An 18,597-nucleotide genomic window follows, 5' to 3' on the forward strand; every position below is an offset into this window, starting at 1 on the left:
CCAGAATGTTTGCTTTAAATTGTCAACTTTGCTCATAATATATATATATATATAAAAAAAACAAAAAAACTTTTACTCCAAATCTTTTTCAGAACTCCTGACCTCTACACATTGCGTTTTATTTGGGTTTTTAAAGCAATTCAAAGATAACGGCTCGTTATATCCCTGGTCATGTGATGTCACACAGGTGCACGGCTCGTTATATCCCTGGTCATGTGATGTCACACAGGTGCACGGCTCGTTATATCCCTGGTCATGTGATGTCACACAGGTGCACAGCTCGTTATATCCCTGGTCGTGTGATGTCACACAGGTGCACAGCTCGTTATATCCCTGGTCATGTGATGTCACACAGGTGCACGGCTCGTTATATCCCTGGTCATGTGATGTCACACAGGTGCACGGCTCGTTATATCCCAGGTCATGTGATGTGACACAGGTGCACAGCTTGTTATATCCCTGCTCATGTGATGTCACACAGGTGCACAGCTCATTATATCCCTGGTCATGTGATGTCACACAGGTGCACGGCTCGTTATATCCCTGGTCATGTGATGTCACACAGGTGCACGGCTCGTTATATCCCTGGTCATGTGATGTCACACAGGTACACGGATCATTGTATCCCTTGACCCGATCACACTCGAGTTTCCCCCACAATACAAAGAACCTGGTGCTCATTACCGATCACGTGCGTTTCAGTGTTAACGCAAATGACACGTGATCGGGCCAAGCCCCTCCCCAACGCACCACATTACGTAGTTGAAACGCGCCGTGTGATCGCAGCCTCGGATGATCACAGTTTGGCAATAGTATAATAGTAAAGATACCCAGCTACACTGACTACTAGGAAGAAGCGACAACCATGACGCTAATTATCACAGATCTATAACGAGATATATCTGGGACCTGCACTGGTAACTGTGACAACCAGGTCCATAGATGGACAAGTTCTTGCACCTACTTAATGAGGGCAAGATGTTTAATCAACACGGTGCTAATAATAAGCCATAAATTATCAGCATAATGAGCCTGGGAGGTGATGGGGCCTGACCCCGCGCTGCATCCAGGCTCATAACATACAGATAATGATAAAATGACTATAGGATAACATCTAGCGATATCATATTATTACCAGGATACATATATACTGCTCGACCCTACAGGGGCCAGAGGTCACAGGCAGATCCTGCTGTGGATATAACCCTTTGCACCCTGTGGATGGAGAGTTTGGAAGGTCATGTATAAATTGTAACAAAGTTTTAGAGTGGAGAATTCTATCCGCTCTGTACTCACCTTCATTCACTGATGGACCCAATGGATAAGATCTATGAAGTTTCCGCTACAGCATATTCTGCAGCAAGGAAAGCGCTGCAGGTTATGCCATAGCCTTTCCCCAAAACCTTACATGAAAATCTGCCGATGCGACCGTCTCCGTACCAAACCCACCACAAATGAGGAGTCCGTGAATGTTCTTATATTACTAATGTTTATATAGAAGTGACATGTTACAAATATATATAAATCAATATCTGCTCTGCACATTACGGCTCCGAAATAAAGTCCAGAAATACTCCTCCTCCTCTGATTCATCAACAGTCTTATCATTTCCGGGGAAACAAAAAAAAAAATTAAGATAAAAAGAAAAAAACTTTTTTTTTCCCCCCCCTTTTTTTAATTGTAGCAGCGCCTGGATTAGGAGGAGCGGCTGTGGTCTCGCTGAAGAGAGAGAGTAGTGTCTTGCAGATATAACTAAGATGAGTGTGAGGAGAGGGGCAGCCTGGGAGCATGAGGGGGGTGTTAAATTGGGGAGCAGTATCGGTCACTGACCACCACAACAGGTCACATCCAGAGGCTCCGAGTCCAATGGCTTCAGCCTATTCCATGTGTATATCCAGGGGTAGGATTGGATATAATCTTAATGTGACACGGATGGATCTTTCTATATATCTAGTCCCCGGTTTAACACGTCAACTCTTCTGGACTAACCCTTTAAAAAAAAGTCATTACTGAAGAGCAAGCAACTATACTGACAACTTTTTTTTTTTTTTTTTATATATAAGGGGTCGTCCACTTTCAGCACATAATTGATTATTGTAAATGTAATTTTCAAGTAGACTCTTTCTAACAATTTTCTAGATCTCTGCTTGCTGTAATTCTATAGGAAGCTTCATTGTTTATTTCCTATGGATAGAAATTTGGCATGTGATATCACACAGGTGCACGGCTCGTTATGTTCCTGGTCATGTCATGTCACACAGGTGCACAGCTCATTATACATCCCTGGTCATATGATGTCACACAGGTGCACGGCTCATTATACATCCCTGGTCATATGATGTCACACAGGTGCACGGCTCGTTATATATCCCTGGTCACGTGATGTCACACAGGTGCACGGCTTGTTATATATCCCTGGTCACGTGATGTCACACAGGTGCACGGCTCCTTATCTCCCTGGTCATATGATGTCACAAAGATGAACAGCTTATTATATATACCAGGTCATGTGCTGTCACACAGGTGCAAGGTTCATTATATATCCCTGCTCATATGATGTCACATAGGTCCATGGCTCCTTATATTCCTGGTCATGTGATGTCACACAGGTGCACGGCTTGTTATATATCCCTGGTCACGTGATGTCACACAGGTGCACGGCCTGTTATGTTCCTGGTCATGTGATGTCACAAGGGTGCACGGCTCGTTATACATCACTGGTCATATGATGTCACACAGGTGAACGGCTTATTATATATCCCAGGTCATGTGCTGTCACACAGGTGCAAGGTTCATTATATATCCCTGCTCATATGATGTCACATAGGTCCATGGCTCCTTATATTCCTGGTCATGTGATGTCACACAGGTGCACAGCTCACTATATCCTTGGTTATGTGATGTCGCACAGGTGTACAGCTCATTATATCCCTGGTCATGTGATGTCACACAGGTGGACAGTTCGTTATATCCCTGGTCATGTTATGTCACACAGGTGCACGGATCATTATATCCCTGGTCATCTGATGTCACACAGGTGCACGGATCATTATATCCCTGGTCATCTAATGTCACACAGGTGCATAGCTCGTGATATCCCTGTGTATCACATGACCAGGGACCAGTTTTTATCCACAGGAAGTAAACGATGAAGCTTCCTTTTAAATTACAGCAAGCAGAGATCTACAAAACCGTGAGAAATTGATACAGAAAGTATACTGGACAATTGTAGAACTATTTACTGAAAGTGGACAACCCCTTTAATATTAGAATTCACCAAAGATAATTTTGTAGCATTTCTTTCTAAACTCTGCATCATGCTGCTCCTCCGGGAAACACTGGAATAAACTAACAATCGGATGTTACCAATCCCCATCGATCAGAAAAACCTACTGCAGGAGAGGAATAGTAACATCCAGATGTTCAGTGCATTTCCAGGAGGGATAACAGAGGAGCGGCACAGCACAGAGTTCTGAAAAAGATCTTTTCAGAATTATTATTTCAAGGCGAAGACAAGTATTTACTGCAGAAATGTCAGAATAGTCAACAGGAAATGTTTCTGGGGTTGTCACAGATTTTTATACTAATCCCATATTGTGGGGATAGGTTATCTATACAAGATTTGTGGTGCTCCCTTACCAGGAACCTGCACTGACCAGCTCCAGAAAGCAGCATAACCACTTCACAAACCCATCACATCACATCCATTAATTGCTAGGACTGTGAATGCTGTGGAGGTGCAATACCAAGCACGGCCACTATACAATAAATGGCGCTGTGCTTGGTAAGGGCTGAAAACACTCATGTGAATGTTATGGCCTCTTAATACAGCCGATCATCAAGAGTCCCGAGACTTGAACCCCAAACAATCTTGACCACCTATCGTCAAGTTAAGGGATCAATAACAAAATCCTTGAGTACCTTTAAAACAGCAGAAAATTAATTTTGGATTGAGAAAAACAGAGCAGAGTTTGCCCAACATAAAAGAACAAAATCCCCCTGAACTCAGACTTGTTAGAGAAGCTTTTTCTATCGAGTGCAGCGTCTATCCCGAGATGAGTTAGAGGATCCTAATTCCATGCATTGAGCTAAAGCCGTGTGACAGTGATTAAAATACAGGAGCCCCCCTCCCAAAAACAAAAAATGCTGCAAAGTGGCTCAAACCAATCAAACCCTAAACAAACATCTGTCAATCATCTCCTACATCTGCTGGGTGGAGTTCCCGTTCCAGGTATTGTTCTCATCCTCATCGTCTTGTGTCCTTAACCTGTAGATTTTTCCTTCTTTCTTAAATTCGTCAGTTCGTTTTTCCAGTACCCTTTTCCGTACGGATTCCCTAAAAGGGGAGAGAAGGCATCAGTAAGAACGAGGGATGAGGGGGAGATGCGTTTACCCGACGGATGAAGGAAAGGACGGATGGGGTGACGACATTTACCCAAAGGATGAGGGGGAGACGCGTTTACCCAATGGATGAAGGTGGGGGGGTGTGGCGTCTACCCATTGAATGAAGGGGAAGGAAGGGGGTGTGGGCGGAGAGGCGTTTACCCAAAGGATGAAGGAAGAGGGTGTGGGCGGAGAGGCGTTTACCCAAAGATGAAGGAAGGGGGTGTGGGCGGAGAGGCGTTTACCCAAAGATGAAGGAAGGGGGTGTGGGCGGAGAGGCGTTTACCCAAAGGATGAAGGAAGAGGGTGTGGGCGGAGAGGCGTTTACCCAAAGATGAAGGAAGGGGGTGTGGGCGGAGAGGCGTTTACCCAAAGGATGAAGGAAGGGGGTGTGGGCGGAGAGGCGTTTACCCAAAGATGAAGGAAGGGGGTGTGGGCGGAGAGGCGTTTACCCAAAGGATGAAGGAAGGGGGTGTGGGCGGAGAGGCGTTTACCCAAAGATGAAGGAAGGGGGTGTGGGCGGAGACGCAATTACCCAAAGATGAAGGAAGGGGGTGTGGGCGGAGACGCAATTACCCAAAGATGAAGGAAGGGGGTGTGGGCGGAGAGGCGTTTACCCAAAGATGAAGGAAGGGAGTGTGGGCGGAGAGGCGTTTACCCAAAGGATGAAGGAAGGGGGTGTGGGCGGAGAGGCGTTTACCCAAAGATGAAGGAAGGGGGTGTGGGCGGAGACGCAATTACCCAAAGATGAAGGAAGGGGGTGTGGGCGGAGACGCAATTACCCAAAGATGAAGGAAGGGGGTGTGGGCGGAGAGGCGTTTACCCAAAGGATGAAGGAGGGGGGTGTGGGGGGAGACACATTTACCCAAAGATGAAGGAAGGGGGTGTGGGCGGAGACGCAATTACCCAAAGATGAAGGAAGGGGGTGTGGGCGGAGACGCAATTACCCAAAGATGAAGGAAGGGGGTGTGGGCGGAGACGCAATTACCCAAAGATGAAGGAAGGGGGTGTGGGCGGAGACGCAATTACCCAAAGATGAAGGAAGGGGGTGTGGGCGGAGACGCATTAACCCAAAGGATGGAGGAGGGAGGAAGCACTTAACGAAAGAACAAAGGGGGGGTGATGCATTTACCCAAAGGACATAGGGGATGGGAACATTTACCCAAAGGATGAAGGGGGGGGGCACATCTGAATTAAGGGCCCACAAACCTTCTAACGTCAGTCGTGGTCTCCTCTCGCACTTACCTCTTTGGCTCTGAACCAGTGGATGCCGAGGAGCTTGCACTTTCTTGCTGTGTGTGACCTGCTCTGTCCGTGTGCTGTGCTGGGGGTGGGCTACTGAATAGGAAACTGCTCAGAAACCTCCACACCGCAAGGAGGGGATATAACAAAGTACCCAAAAAGCCCCAGACCCCTCCGTCTGATGACTGCACTACGGCCCCGGATGGCCGTCCAGCCTGCAAATAGAGCAAAAGGGAGAGCGACACGAATGATACGGTTATATTCACATGCTGCAAATGGTGCGTCTTGTAAGGCCCAGTTCACATCTGTGTAACCTCTTCAGTTATTGTGAGGAGCGGTCATTATACACACAGAGCACATGCAGGTCTCTCCTGGTTCGGGCTCATAATAACTGAAGGAAATAAGTGACTACCGAAGAGAGATGTGAACTGGCCCCAACATGTGGACATACATCTAAACATCAGACCTACCGGCAAGAGGACTATAGAGGCACTGGGTGCAAGTTCTAGAGACAGTAAAGATTTCCCATAATCCTCTTTGGTAAATTCTCTTCGAGGAAACATGGTCGCTAAGGAGAAGTTGCCGTAGGCGTTTCCAACCGTCTGTAAGAGTCAAGAACACATCTTATTAGCGCTCATCCTGCCAATTAATGACTTCTGTGACCTTGGATATAACGAGGCTCTCATTAATGGTACAACGGGTCAGGTTCTGCCATCCTTCTACAAGAATGGGACGATATCTACGATCTGGGATGTATGCAGAAGAAGCAAGAACCAAACCTTCACAGCGTATATGCGACTTATAGTGAACTGGACTGCGGCAAAGACACAAGACCTGAGTGGTGGTGGTGCGGACTTATTCACACGAGCGTCTGATGGAGGTTTATCTATACGGCCCCATAGATGGCAATGGTGGCTCGTGGCGTGTGGCACCATTCAGCGTGCTCCATCTTTCCCCGTGTGTGCAACCCTGCGGCACGGTTTGCTACAGCGTGCCGCCGTATGCCGGCTCTGCTACGGGAGGGCACATGTCTGTGTGAATGTTAATGTCCATTTATTATCAGCAAGATAAAGCAAAAAAAAAAAAAAAGTTTGCTCATGTAGAATCTGTGTAATTTCTATACCTTTTTATTAAAAACTGTATAGAAAGTGGTTTCATTTTGCATCTAAGATCTAGATCCAGGCATTGTGACGGCGGTAATCTTCTTATATATCCATGTTCTTCCCTGAGCTGACCTGTGCTGCAGTCTCCCCTGCTCCAGTGTAAGAGCCTGTAAAGCTGCAGCAAGGAGGCACTCTGGCAACACCCCCAGAGCCTTTCAGGCTCATTAGCATAATTATAAAAGTTGATTTTAGAAGGAAGGAGGCCATGGATAACACATATAAGTAGATCCCACAGTCCCGGTGCCTGGATCTATGAGTAATGTCCCTGGTTTATCAGGATGGATTTTGATGGGAGATTTCCTTTAACAGGTCAGGGAATATTAACACAACTTTAGTGCAAAAGGTGTCAAATCAAAGCTCATGTCTGACCTGTGCAGCAAATCGCCGTGCCTCTTCCAGAGGAGCTTCTGATGAGAACTGGTTTGTAAAGGAAGATCCATCTGGAAGTCTGAATTGTATCCTGGCTACAGTCCTGAAGAGAAGAAAGAAACCATGTTATACGAAGGCAAGAGGAGAAGGCAGATTGTAGAGCAGGATAAAGCAAGTACCGCCTCTCTCTCTGTGCTGCCTCCTTCCTGGCGTCCATCTCTGCCTGCCGTGCCTGCACTTCAGCCGCCCTTGTAGCCTCCTGTTCTTCTTTATTCTTAGCAAACCGCGCAGCCCGATCAGCACGATCCTAAAACACAAAAGTACATTTACTGAGAATGTCACCTTACTAATAACCACGTACAGAAGTACAATCCACTCCAAGTTTTTAAGCTGAAGCATAAAACAATTTCCCTATTGGGGATTGATAAGGTTTTATGCATCTATCTTGTCTGTACTACCAAGTTTTATCCACAGCACAGGACAAGTAATACAACTCCATTGGCAGAATAGTGAGTGCAGCTCTGGACTAGAATACAGGATGTAACTCAGGGTCAGTAATGTCATGTATGCACACAGTGACTCCACTGGCAGACTAGATTATAGCTCTGGAGGATAATAAAAACAATGAAATGCAGGATCTGAGCAGTAGTGATGTAATGTGTGTGCACAGGGACTTGTCCTACAGGAACAGTGAGTGCAGCTCTGGAGCACATCCAGCTAACCTGTGCAATCTGCTGTATAATCCGTTCTCTGGCAGCTTTGTCCTCCGCCTTCTCCCGGTTCCTCTCCTCCAGCGCTCGTCTTGCCTGATCATCCTCCTGTTTCCGTTTATACTCCAGCATGTCTTTCCCCACTTTTCTCCTCTCAATCTCTTTCTTGATCTCTTTCTTCAGAATAAAATACAAAACAAAGAAAATGTAAATTTTTTTTTTTTCTATCACCGTCACCCTAATCCAGGCACTCGGCAGGGTGAGGGATGTGAAGAATTACTCTGCATCCACCCCCCATAGGCTTCCATAGGAGGGAGCAGGATAAATGGGCGCAGCTTGCTTTGTCTTCCTATCCTGTATATTTTCAGCTGAATCCACTATATGTCAATGGGTACACTCAGAGTATACGTCAGGAGCCTTCCCAAGGTATGCCACCAAAAATTACATGTGAACCTAGACTAAGATGGCGGCAATCACGAATCAACCGCTTTCTCTGTCTGCATCCTCTCCTGGACCTACTCAGTTACTGACTAGCACAGGAGTAGAGGTTGCAAGAATAAATTTCATGGCTGCCAACCATTTTGCTTTCCATGGATGTGGTGGTCGGGGCAATAGGTGTGGCTGTCATACTCCCATAATATGTACAGACAGCACATAGGGGCTAATAACATAGAAATAATAAAAACAGAATATAACAAATAGGATTAATAATCACCTACCTCCTGCTCTTCCTTCTTCTTCTGCTCCATTTTCTTTTCCAGTTTGGCCATAACCCTGCATAAAACATTATGGTAGTCCCATCAGTTATGACCCTCCAGTAGGTCATCATCACTGCCAGCCAGACAACAAGTACAAAGAAGCCACTAGAAAAATAACCAGAAGCTACAACGTCTCACACACGGTCAGAGTGTCTGCTGCACTATACCATCACATCAGGCTACAATGTGTGGCACCGTCATATACCATAAAGGAGTCCTCCACTTACTCTGTTCAACTATTTACAAGGCTACAAACCTAATCATCCCTATCATGGCGACGAAGCGCGGGCATGCGTAGCAGCATCATTTGGACCGAGTGCAGCTCATCACATCTATGCAGTTCTGACTTCTGGGATGACAATGACTGTACTAAAAATCTACCATAAGAATCCATCATGATAAACCAAGGACACTTACTCATAGATCCAGGCACCGTAACACTGGTGATCTTATATTTGTCACCCATTTCCTTCTTCCTTCTAAAAATCAACCTTTAAAATGATGCTAACGAACCTGTATGGCTCCGAGGGGCGTTACCATAAAGCCTCCGCGCTGTAGTTTCACACTCTGTGCAGGGAAACTTCCCCCTCACACTGTGTGAGATTACAACAAGCAAAGGGAAGAGGAGTGTGCTCCAGCACAATGTAACAGCCTGTAAATCTACAGCATGGAGGGGCTCTGGTAACAGCTCTAGAGCAGCGCAATTATAAAGGTTGATGTTAGAAGGAAGGAGGCCATGGATAACACATATAAGAAGATCCCACAGTCCCGGTGCCTGGATCTATGAGTAATGTCCCTGGTTTATCAGGATGGATTTTCATGGTAGATTTCCTTTCAGGATGCCCAACAAGGCATCACCGATCCGGAGTATGATCGGCAATCGCATAAGGTGTGGACGGTGCCCAAACCCTGAATGAGATGGCGCTCCATTTATACAGGCACATTACTTTTGGGTGGTGTTTTAAGGGGTCCCAGCACTGAGACCCGTATTAAAGAGCAGTCATCTAGTGGATACCATGAGTTTTACAAAATATGGAAGATGAGGGCAAGACTGGTCCAATCCCCAGCACACACAGAACTCTATGGCCTTAAAGGAAAACTTATTTTGTAGTAAACTCCTAGTAGAGACTGTGACCAGTTTAAGGGCCGAGAATAAACCGACCTCTCCATTTTGTCTGTCCCGTCATTAGGAGTCTCGCTGGCATCTTCTACCGTCTCCTTCGACTCCTCTGTGGGCGATTCATCGCTTTGTGCTGTAAAAGACACCAATATCCGTCAATGAGGAGCATTCACATGAATCAGTGTAAGGCTTCATGCACAGGACCTATGATCGCCCGCTGGAGAGAGGAGGGGTGGGCGCTGCATCCCTGTGCATGAGGCTTTACCATCAGTGGAGATCCGAAAATAGAAAATGCATCTGATCCATGTGTGAATGAGCCCTAATGCACATACAGAAAGCGTCTGACCTGGGGTAGTCTGTGGGGATGCCGAGGGGGTCTCTATGGGGGGCGACTGCACGGATGGGCTCTCAGATACTGTACAGGAGGTCACTGGTGAATCTCCAGGGAGGTTGCCATCTGCTGGTAACTGGTCATTCTTCCCCGAGTGCATCTGGAAGGTGAAATAAACCATATAAAAACATAAACCAATTATCCAAGTAAAAAAAAACAAAAAAAAAAAATTTCTGTAGCCGCAATAAACCAGAACCAACAAAACTGAAAAGGTGTGATAAGGTTTTTGCCCACAAACATTTCAGGGATAGGGTGCCAAAAGGCCAACAGGGTGGGTCTCCCACAACAGCTCGGGCCATAAAGACTGCAGCCAGTGTTATGATTACATCTCCAGGGACAATGCCGAACTTTGTTGATGTTGTTAGTAGCAGCAGGACTGGGATTTGTGGATTTATATTCTAGGATTGCAGCTGGACTCCGCAAACTCTGCACTGAGCTGCTCCTCTGTTCCATCTCATATGCTCAAGTATTTAACATAAGCCACGTACAGATTTTACAGCAGAAGGGAAAGTCTGTGCAAGAACATAAAGGAGAGAGCTGAGAGCACAGCAGTGTGAGGACACACTTTGAGTGCACTTTGAGAAGCTACAATCCTGGAATATAAACCCTTATTTCCTACTGCAACTAGCAACACATAAAAGGTCAGATAACACATCTCTCCAGGGACAATACCCAACACTGATGAAAGATTCTCTCTAACCAACAAGATGCCAAGGTCACTAAGGGATTATGCTTCAATTCTCTCCTGCTGCCCCTTCCCTGTGACTGTATGGTACAGTTACAACTACAGGGAGTGCCAGGACGGTGCAATAAAAGGAAACCTCCAGTCACAGCCAATACATGGAATAATACCTGGCGCAGGACTTAAAGGGAGGAGCAGGACTCATTTACATTGACCCTGGAGTCCAGCTCCTCCCTTCTGGTCCTGCACAATTCACATTCCAATGTATCAGAAGTGACTGGAGTGTTCCTTTAAACTGCTGAATAATAATAATAGCGCTGAAAATTTTGGAAAATACCACAATGGCGCAGGAAAGTTGCTCAGGGATGTGAATAGTCTATGTATAATACAGGAGACGGTATGCAATGTGATAATAGCAGTCAGTGTCCCGGACTCCTACACACTGCGGAGGGACCATCTGCTACAGACAAATGGCAAGAAGCAACTTAAAAACCCTCCACGCAAACAGTGCAACATGAAATGATGGCGGCTCAGGGTCCTGGCACGGACTGCTGGCTCTGTGCGGGATGAGCTGGAGGCCGCGCTCCGCACCTGCTTGACTTTGGTTATCTTTGCTATTAATTCCTCTGCGGATATGCTGCCAGCAATGACTTCCAGTGGAATTCCGTTCTCTCCGATGAAAAAGCTGGATGGGATACAAACCACAGGATCTGGGACGACACTTGTGAAGGATCAATGACCGAAATTAGTAAAATGCTGTATCATAAGTCACAACTACCAACAACAAGGAGGCCCTGACTCTTAAATGAGCCATATCATATGAAGATACATGTACAAAGTGGCTGCACTACCAGCGAGAATAGTGAGTGCAGCTCTGGAGTATAATACAGGATGTAACTCAGGATCAGTACAGGATAAGTAATGTCATGTATGTACACAGTGACTGCACCAGCAGCAGAATAGTGAGTGCAGCTCTGGAGTATAATACAGGATGTAACTCAGGATCAGTACAGAATAAGTAATGTCATGTATGTACACAGTGACTGCACCAGCAGCAGAATAGTGAGTGCAGCTCTGGGGTATAATACAGCATGTAACTCAGGATCAGTACAGGATAAGTAATGTCATGTATGTACACAGTGACTGCACCAGCAGCAGAATAGTGAGTGCAGCTCTGGGGTATAATACAGGATGTAACTCAGGATCAGTACAGGATAAGTAATTACATGTATGTACAAAGTGGCTGCACTACCAGCGAGAATAGTGAGTGCAGCTCTGGAGTATAATACAGGATGTAACTCAGGATCAGTACAGGATAAGTAATGTCATGTATGTACACAGTGACTGCACCAGCAGCAGAATAGTGAGTGCAGCTCTGGGGTATAATACAGGATGTAACTCAGGATCAGTACAGGATAAGTAATGTCATGTATGTACACAGTGACTGCACCAGCAGCAGAATAGTGAGTGCAGCTCTGGGGTATAATACAGGATGTAACTCAGGATCAGTACAGGATAAGTAATGTCATGTAAGTACACAGTGACTGCACCAGCAGCAGAATAGTGAGTGCAGCTCTGGGGTATAATACAGGATGTAACTCAGGATCAGTACAGGATAAGTAATGTCATGTATGTACACAGTGACTGCACCAGCAGCAGAATAGTGAGTGCAGCTCTGGAGTATAATACAGGATGTAACTCAGGATCAGTACAGGATAAGTAATGTCATGTATGTACACAGTGACTGCACCAGCAGCAGAATAGTGAGTGCAGCTCTGGGGTATAATACTGGATGTAACTCAGGATCAGTACAGGATAAGTAATGTCATGTATGTGCACAGTGACTGCACCAGCAGCAGAATAGTGAGTGCAGCTCTGGGGTATAATACTGGATGTAACTCAGGATCAGTACAGGATAAGTAATGTCATGTATGTGCACAGTGACTGCACCAGCAGCAGAATAGTGAGTGCAGCTCTGGGGTATAATACAGGATGTAACTCAGGATCAGTACAGGATAAGTAATGTCATGTATGTACATAGTGACTGCACCAGCAGCAGAATAGTGAGTGCAGCTCTGGGGTATAATACTGGATGTAACTCAGGATCAGTACAGGATAAGTAATGTCATGTATGCACACAGTGACTGCACCAGCAGCAGAATAGTGAGTGCAGCTCTGGGGTATAATACAGGATGTAACTCAGGATCAGTACAGGATAAGTAATGTCATGTATGTACACAGTGACTGCACCAGCAGCAGAATAGTGAGTGCAGCTCTGGAGTATAATACAGGATGTAACTCAGGATCAGTACAGGATAAGTAATGTCATGTATGTACACAGTGACTGCACCAGCAGCAGAATAGTGAGTGCAGCTCTGGGGTATAATACAGGATGTAACTCAGGATCAGTACAGGATAAGTAATGTCATGTATGTACACAGTGACTGCACCAGCAGCAGAATAGTGAGTGCAGCTCTGGGGTATAATACAGGATGTAACTCAGGATCAGTACAGGATAAGTAATGTCATGTAAGTACACAGTGACTGCACCAGCAGCAGAATAGTGAGTGCAGCTCTGGGGTATAATACAGGATGTAACTCAGGATCAGTACAGGATAAGTAATGTCATGTATGTACACAGTGACTGCACCAGCAGCAGAATAGTGAGTGCAGCTCTGGAGTATAATACAGGATGTAACTCAGGATCAGTACAGGATAAGTAATGTCATGTATGTACACAGTGACTGTACCACCAGCAGAATAGTGAGTGCAGCTCTGGGGGATAATACAGGATGTAACTCAGGATCAGTACAGGATAAGTAATGTCATGTATGTACACAGTGACTGCACCAGCAGCAGAATAGTGAGTGCAGCTCTGGGGTATAATACAGGATGTAACTCAGGATCAGTACAGGATAAGTAATGTCATGTATGTACACAGTGACTGCACCAGCAGCAGAATAGTGAGTGCAGCTCTGGGGTATAATACAGGATGTAACTCAGGATCAGTACAGGATAAGTAATGTCATGTATGTACACAGTGACTGTACCACCAGCAGAATAGTGAGTGCAGCTCTGGGGTATAATACAGGATGTAACTCAGGATCAGTACAGGATAAGTAATGTCATGTATGTACACAGTGACTGCACCAGCAGCAGAATAGTGAGTGCAGCTCTGGGGTATAATACAGGATGTAACTCAGGAAATAAATACAAACACAGGACCTGAAAATATATAAATAATACATTGAAAAAGGATACAAATCTGCGAAAACTGGAGGCAGGACTCACTACAAGGAAAAATAAAGAGGAAAGTAACCAGTTATAATGTCAGATACTTTGCGTGTCCTATCACATCATATATAACTACCCCCAGTATTGCAGATATTTGGAGTTCTCCTCCTTGATGTATGAGGCTTATAGATTATTTGTTGTATCGGCCTCGGATGACAAAAGATTATATCAAGTAAATTATTATTTTACAAACCTCTTACTGTCGATCTTAATAGCGACAAAGCCCTGGGAGGCCGCCCGCACCACCTCCTCATCCTCCCAGCTCTCCGCCATCCCGGTGGACTGCTCATCATCCCCTGGAACAAGAGCAGGAGTTAGTGTCTGCACAACGCTCCCCAGGGATTATGCGGAGAAGTGACATCTCCCTGTCGCTAGTGAAGCAGTCAGCGAGCCGGATTGGGCACAAACATTACACACAGTAACAAGGGGAAGTGATCAGTGTAACAGGTGAGTGTCACGTCACTAGGAGGGGCAGGACTGGACACAGCGGTGCGGGGTTAGGGCTGCACTGCTGCTCACGTGTCACCAAGAGCGACACAATAAGGGATAATCTGATTGTTGGGGGTCTCCATAAAGGGACCACCACCGACCATGAGCACGGGGAATCATATCATGACTGTATGGAGCGGCAGGACAAGCGTGCGTCCTACCATCGCACTGCAAGCTGCTGCCAGGATACGGGGGCCACACTCCTACAATGATTCCAGGCCCCATCTCCAGGACTAATGCAGTGAGCGGCTCAGATTAGGAAACCCCATAAATTACAATGAAATATAAAATTCTGGGACAAGAGACATAAGATTATCCCTGTCCAGAGGTCAGGGGTAATAATCCTCCTGATCATGTGTTTCCTGTGTCCTCTCAGGCCGTGTCCGGTTAGGTCTCCCTTCAGGATTTCAGCCTCTGTCTCTTCTGACAGTAATACAGTACAAGTCCCCCCCCCCCCACGGCTGCCCCCATGTCCCCACAGTGACTCATCTTACCCAGGTCCGCTCTATGCAGGAATCAGTCCCTGTCTCCTCCACCTACTGCACAGTATATGTTGACCCCCCATGGCTGCCCCTAGGCCGCTGGAGGTCTCTTCCCCTTCGCCGCTGGAGGTCTCTTCCCCTTCGCCGCTGGAGGTCTCTTCCCCTTCGCCGCTGGAGGTCTCTTCCCCTTCGCCGCTGGAGGTCTCTTCCTCTCCCGTAGTGTCCGGTTTACAGTCTTTATGCGATTTCAGTCGCTGTCTCTTCTGATTACATTGAGGTTTAAGTCGTCCCCCCATGGCTGCCCCTAGGGTGCTGCAGTCTCTTCTTCTTCTACGGTGGAGGTCTCTTCTCCAGTGGAGGTCTCTTCCCCTTCTCCGGTGGAGGTCTCTTCCTCTCCCGTAGTGTCCGGTTTGCAGTCTTTACGCGATTTCAGTCGCTGTCTCTTCTGATTACATTGAGGTTTAAGTCGTCCCCTCATGGCTGCCACTAGGGCGCTGCAGTCAGAATTATTACCCCTGACCCCTTCTCCGGTGGAGGTCTCTTCCCCTTCTCTGGTGGAGGTCTCTTCCTCTCCCGTAGTGTCCGGTTTGCAGTCTTTACGTGATTTCAGTCGCTGTCTCTTCTGATTACATTGCGGTTTAAGTCGTCCCCCCATGGCTGCCACTAGGGCGCTGCAGTCAGGATTATTACCCCTGACCCCTTCTCCGGTGGAGGTCTCTTCTCCAGTGGAGGTCTCTTCCCCTTCTCTGGTGGAGGTCTCTTCCTCTCCCGTAGTGTCCGGTTTGCAGTCTTTACGTGATTTCAGTCGCTGTCTCTTCTGATTACATTGCGGTTTAAGTCGTCCCCCCATGGCTGCCACTAGGGCGCTGCAGTCAGGATTATTACCCCTGACCCCTTCTCCGGTGGAGGTCTCTTCTCCAGTGGAGGTCTCTTCCCCTTCTCTGGTGGAGGTCTCTTCCTCTCCCGTAGTGTCCGGTTTGCAGTCTTTACGTGATTTCAGTCGCTGTCTCTTCTGATTACATTGCGGTTTAAGTCGTCCCCCCATGGCTGCCCCTAGGTCCCTGCAGTCTCTCCTCTCTCGCCTTGAATCCTCTATATGTGGTTTGTCTCTGTCTCTTCCAAGTAGAAGATCTTATGTCTCAGGGTGGTCTCTTCTCCTTCTCTGTCCTCTCACGTTGTGTCTGGTGTATACTTCATGAACCCCATGGCTGTCCCTGCAGTCTCTTTCCTCTGTTATCTTACTTGTTGCTCTATACAGGATTTTAGTCCCTGTCTCTTCTGATTACTGTGCAGCAGTCCCCCATGACAAGTCTCTAAGTCCCCGCAGTCTCTCCTGTGTCCGGTGAGAGCTCGAAATGTGATTTCAGTCATTGTCTCTTCCGATTAATGCAGAACAAGTCGTCATCTCCATGACACGTCCCATGGCGGTCTCTTCTCCTTCTCTGTCATCTCGCTCTGTGTCCGGTGACTGATTTCAGTCTCTGTCTATTCTTACTACTTCACAATATAAGCCTCTGCCCCATGGCTGTCCCTGCTGTCTCTTCCGACTAGTGTGCAGCATTCCCCCATGGCTGTCCCTGCTGTCTCTTCCGACTAGTGTGCAGCATTCCCCCATGGCTGTCCCTGCTGTCTCTCCTCTGTCCTCTCAGTGTCCGATGAGACTTCTTCTATGTCCATGCAGTCTATTTCCTGTCCTCTATATGTAATTTCAGTTTCTGTCTCCTCTGACTAGTGTGCGGCAGTCCCCCATGGCTGTCTCTATGTCCCTGCAGTCTCTCCTCTGTCCTCTCAGTGAGGCCTCTATATGTGGCTGTCTCTATGTCCCTGCAGTCTCTCCTCTGTCCTCTCAGCGAGTCCTCTATATGTGGCTGTCTCTATGTCCCTGCAGTCTCTCCTCTGTCCTCAGTGAGGCCTCTATATGTGGCTGTCTCTATGTCCCTGCAGTCTCTCCTCTGTCCTCTCAGTGAGGCCTCTATATGTGGCTGTCTCTATGTCCCTGCAGTCTCTCCTCTGTCCTCTCAGCGAGTCCTCTATATGTGGCTGTCTCTATGTCCCTGCAGTCTCTCCTCTGTCCTCTCAGCGAGTCCTCTATATGTGGCTGTCTCTATGTCCCTGCAGTCTCTCCTCTGTCCTCTCAGTGAGGCCTCTATATGTGGCTGTCTCTATGTCCCTGCAGTCTCTCCTCTGTCCTCTCAGCGAGTCCTCTATATGTGGCTGTCTCTATGTCCCTGCAGTCTCTCCTCTGTCCTCTCAGTGAGGCCTCTATATGTGGCTGTCTCTATGTCCCTGCAGTCTCTCCTCTGTCCTCTCAGCGAGTCCTCTATATGTGGCTGTCTCTATGTCCCTGCAGTCTCTCCTCTGTCCTCTCAGTGAGGCCTCTATATGTGGCTGTCTCTATGTCCCTGCAGTCTCTCCTCTGTCCTCTCAGTGAGGCCTCTATATGTGGCTGTCTCTATGTCCCTGCAGTCTCTCCTCTGTCCTCTCAGTGAGGCCTCTATATGTGGCTGTCTCTATGTCCCTGCAGTCTCTCCTCTGTCCTCTCAGTGAGTCCTCTATATGTGGCTGTCTCTATGTCCCTGCAGTCTCTCCTCTGTCCTCTCAGCGAGTCCTCTATATGTGGCTGTCTCTATGTCCCTGCAGTCTCTCCTCTGTCCTCTCAGTGAGGCCTCTATATGTGGCTGTCTCTATGTCCCTGCAGTCTCTCCTCTGTCCTCTCAGTGAGGCCTCTATATGTGGCTGTCTCTATGTCCCTGCAGTCTCTCCTCTGTCCTCTCAGTGAGGCCTCTATATGTGGCTGTCTCTATGTCCCTGCAGTCTCTCCTCTGTCCTCAGTGAGTCCTCTATATGTGGCTGTCTCTTCTGTGCAGCAGTCCCCCATGGCTGTCTCTATGTCCCTGCAGTCTATTTCCTGTCCTCTATATGTGGCTGTCTCTATGTCCCTGCAGTCTCTCCTCTGTCCTCAGTGAGTCCTCTATATGTGGCTGTCTCTTCTGTGCAGCAGTCCCCCATGGCTGTCTCTATGTCCCTGCAGTCTATTTCCTGTCCTCTATATGTGGCTGTCTCTATGTCCCTGCAGTCTCTTCTGTGCAGCAGTCCCCCATGGCTGTCTCTATGTCCCTGCAGTCTATTTCCTGTCCTCTATATGTCATTTCAGTTGACACGTCCCTATATCCGATGCTACTCGCCCCCACCTGTCCCCAGCCTCAAACCTTACAGAAAACGTCCCTCTGCAGCCACCGTCCCCATAACACCTGTCACAGACAACCACAGTCACACACAGCACCGGACCCTCAGCTCTCCTCACCAGCCACAAACACGACGAACACGGAGCTCCTGTGCTTGGCGGCGGCTATGGCCTCCGGGATGGATCCCTGGAACCAGAGCATGTCGCCGGCCTGCAGATCGCCCCTGCCTCCTGTCACTGGCAGCCGGACATACAGCGATGACGAAGCGCACAACGGACTCTGACGCGAAACACGTCATCACGCACGGCGCTCGGCCCGCAAACCGCGCC

The 18,597-nt window shown here is 47.5% G+C and overlaps 1 protein-coding gene across 1 annotated transcript; it reads right to left on the reverse strand.

Moving 5' to 3' along the window:
• Positions 1-1,991: 1,991 nt before the first annotated feature.
• UBXN4 (UBX domain protein 4) lies at positions 1,992-18,566 on the reverse strand. Its single transcript, XM_072122249.1, has 13 exons — positions 18,388-18,566; positions 14,306-14,408; positions 14,080-14,108; positions 11,410-11,528; positions 10,092-10,236; positions 9,788-9,878; positions 8,587-8,641; positions 7,880-8,044; positions 7,337-7,464; positions 7,158-7,260; positions 6,096-6,227; positions 5,629-5,840; positions 1,992-4,336 (listed from the first exon to the last, which is right to left on the reverse strand). The coding sequence occupies exons 1-13, from the start codon at positions 18,467-18,469 to the stop codon at positions 4,201-4,203; spliced, it is 1,500 nt and encodes a 499-aa protein (XP_071978350.1). The 5' UTR covers positions 18,470-18,566; the 3' UTR covers positions 1,992-4,200.
• Positions 18,567-18,597: the final 31 nt, after the last annotated feature.

The sequence above is a fragment of the Engystomops pustulosus genome, chromosome 8 (genome assembly GCF_040894005.1).
Source record: "Engystomops pustulosus chromosome 8, aEngPut4.maternal, whole genome shotgun sequence".
NCBI lineage: Eukaryota > Metazoa > Chordata > Amphibia > Anura > Leptodactylidae > Engystomops > Engystomops pustulosus.

Bases quoted from the DNA above. Each gene is read 5' to 3' on its own strand.
- UBXN4 (XM_072122249.1), bottom strand. From the start codon at position 18,469: ATGCTCTGGTTCCAGGGATCCATCCCGGAGGCCATAGCCGCCGCCAAG. The intron at 11,529-14,079 runs GTATCCTTTTTC...GTGTCGTCCCAG, and splicing joins CCTCCAGTTTTCGCAGATTT to ATCCTGTGGTTTGTATCCCA. The intron at 9,879-10,091 runs GTCAGACGCTTT...TGTCTTTTACAG, and splicing joins ATCCCCACAGACTACCCCAG to CACAAAGCGATGAATCGCCC.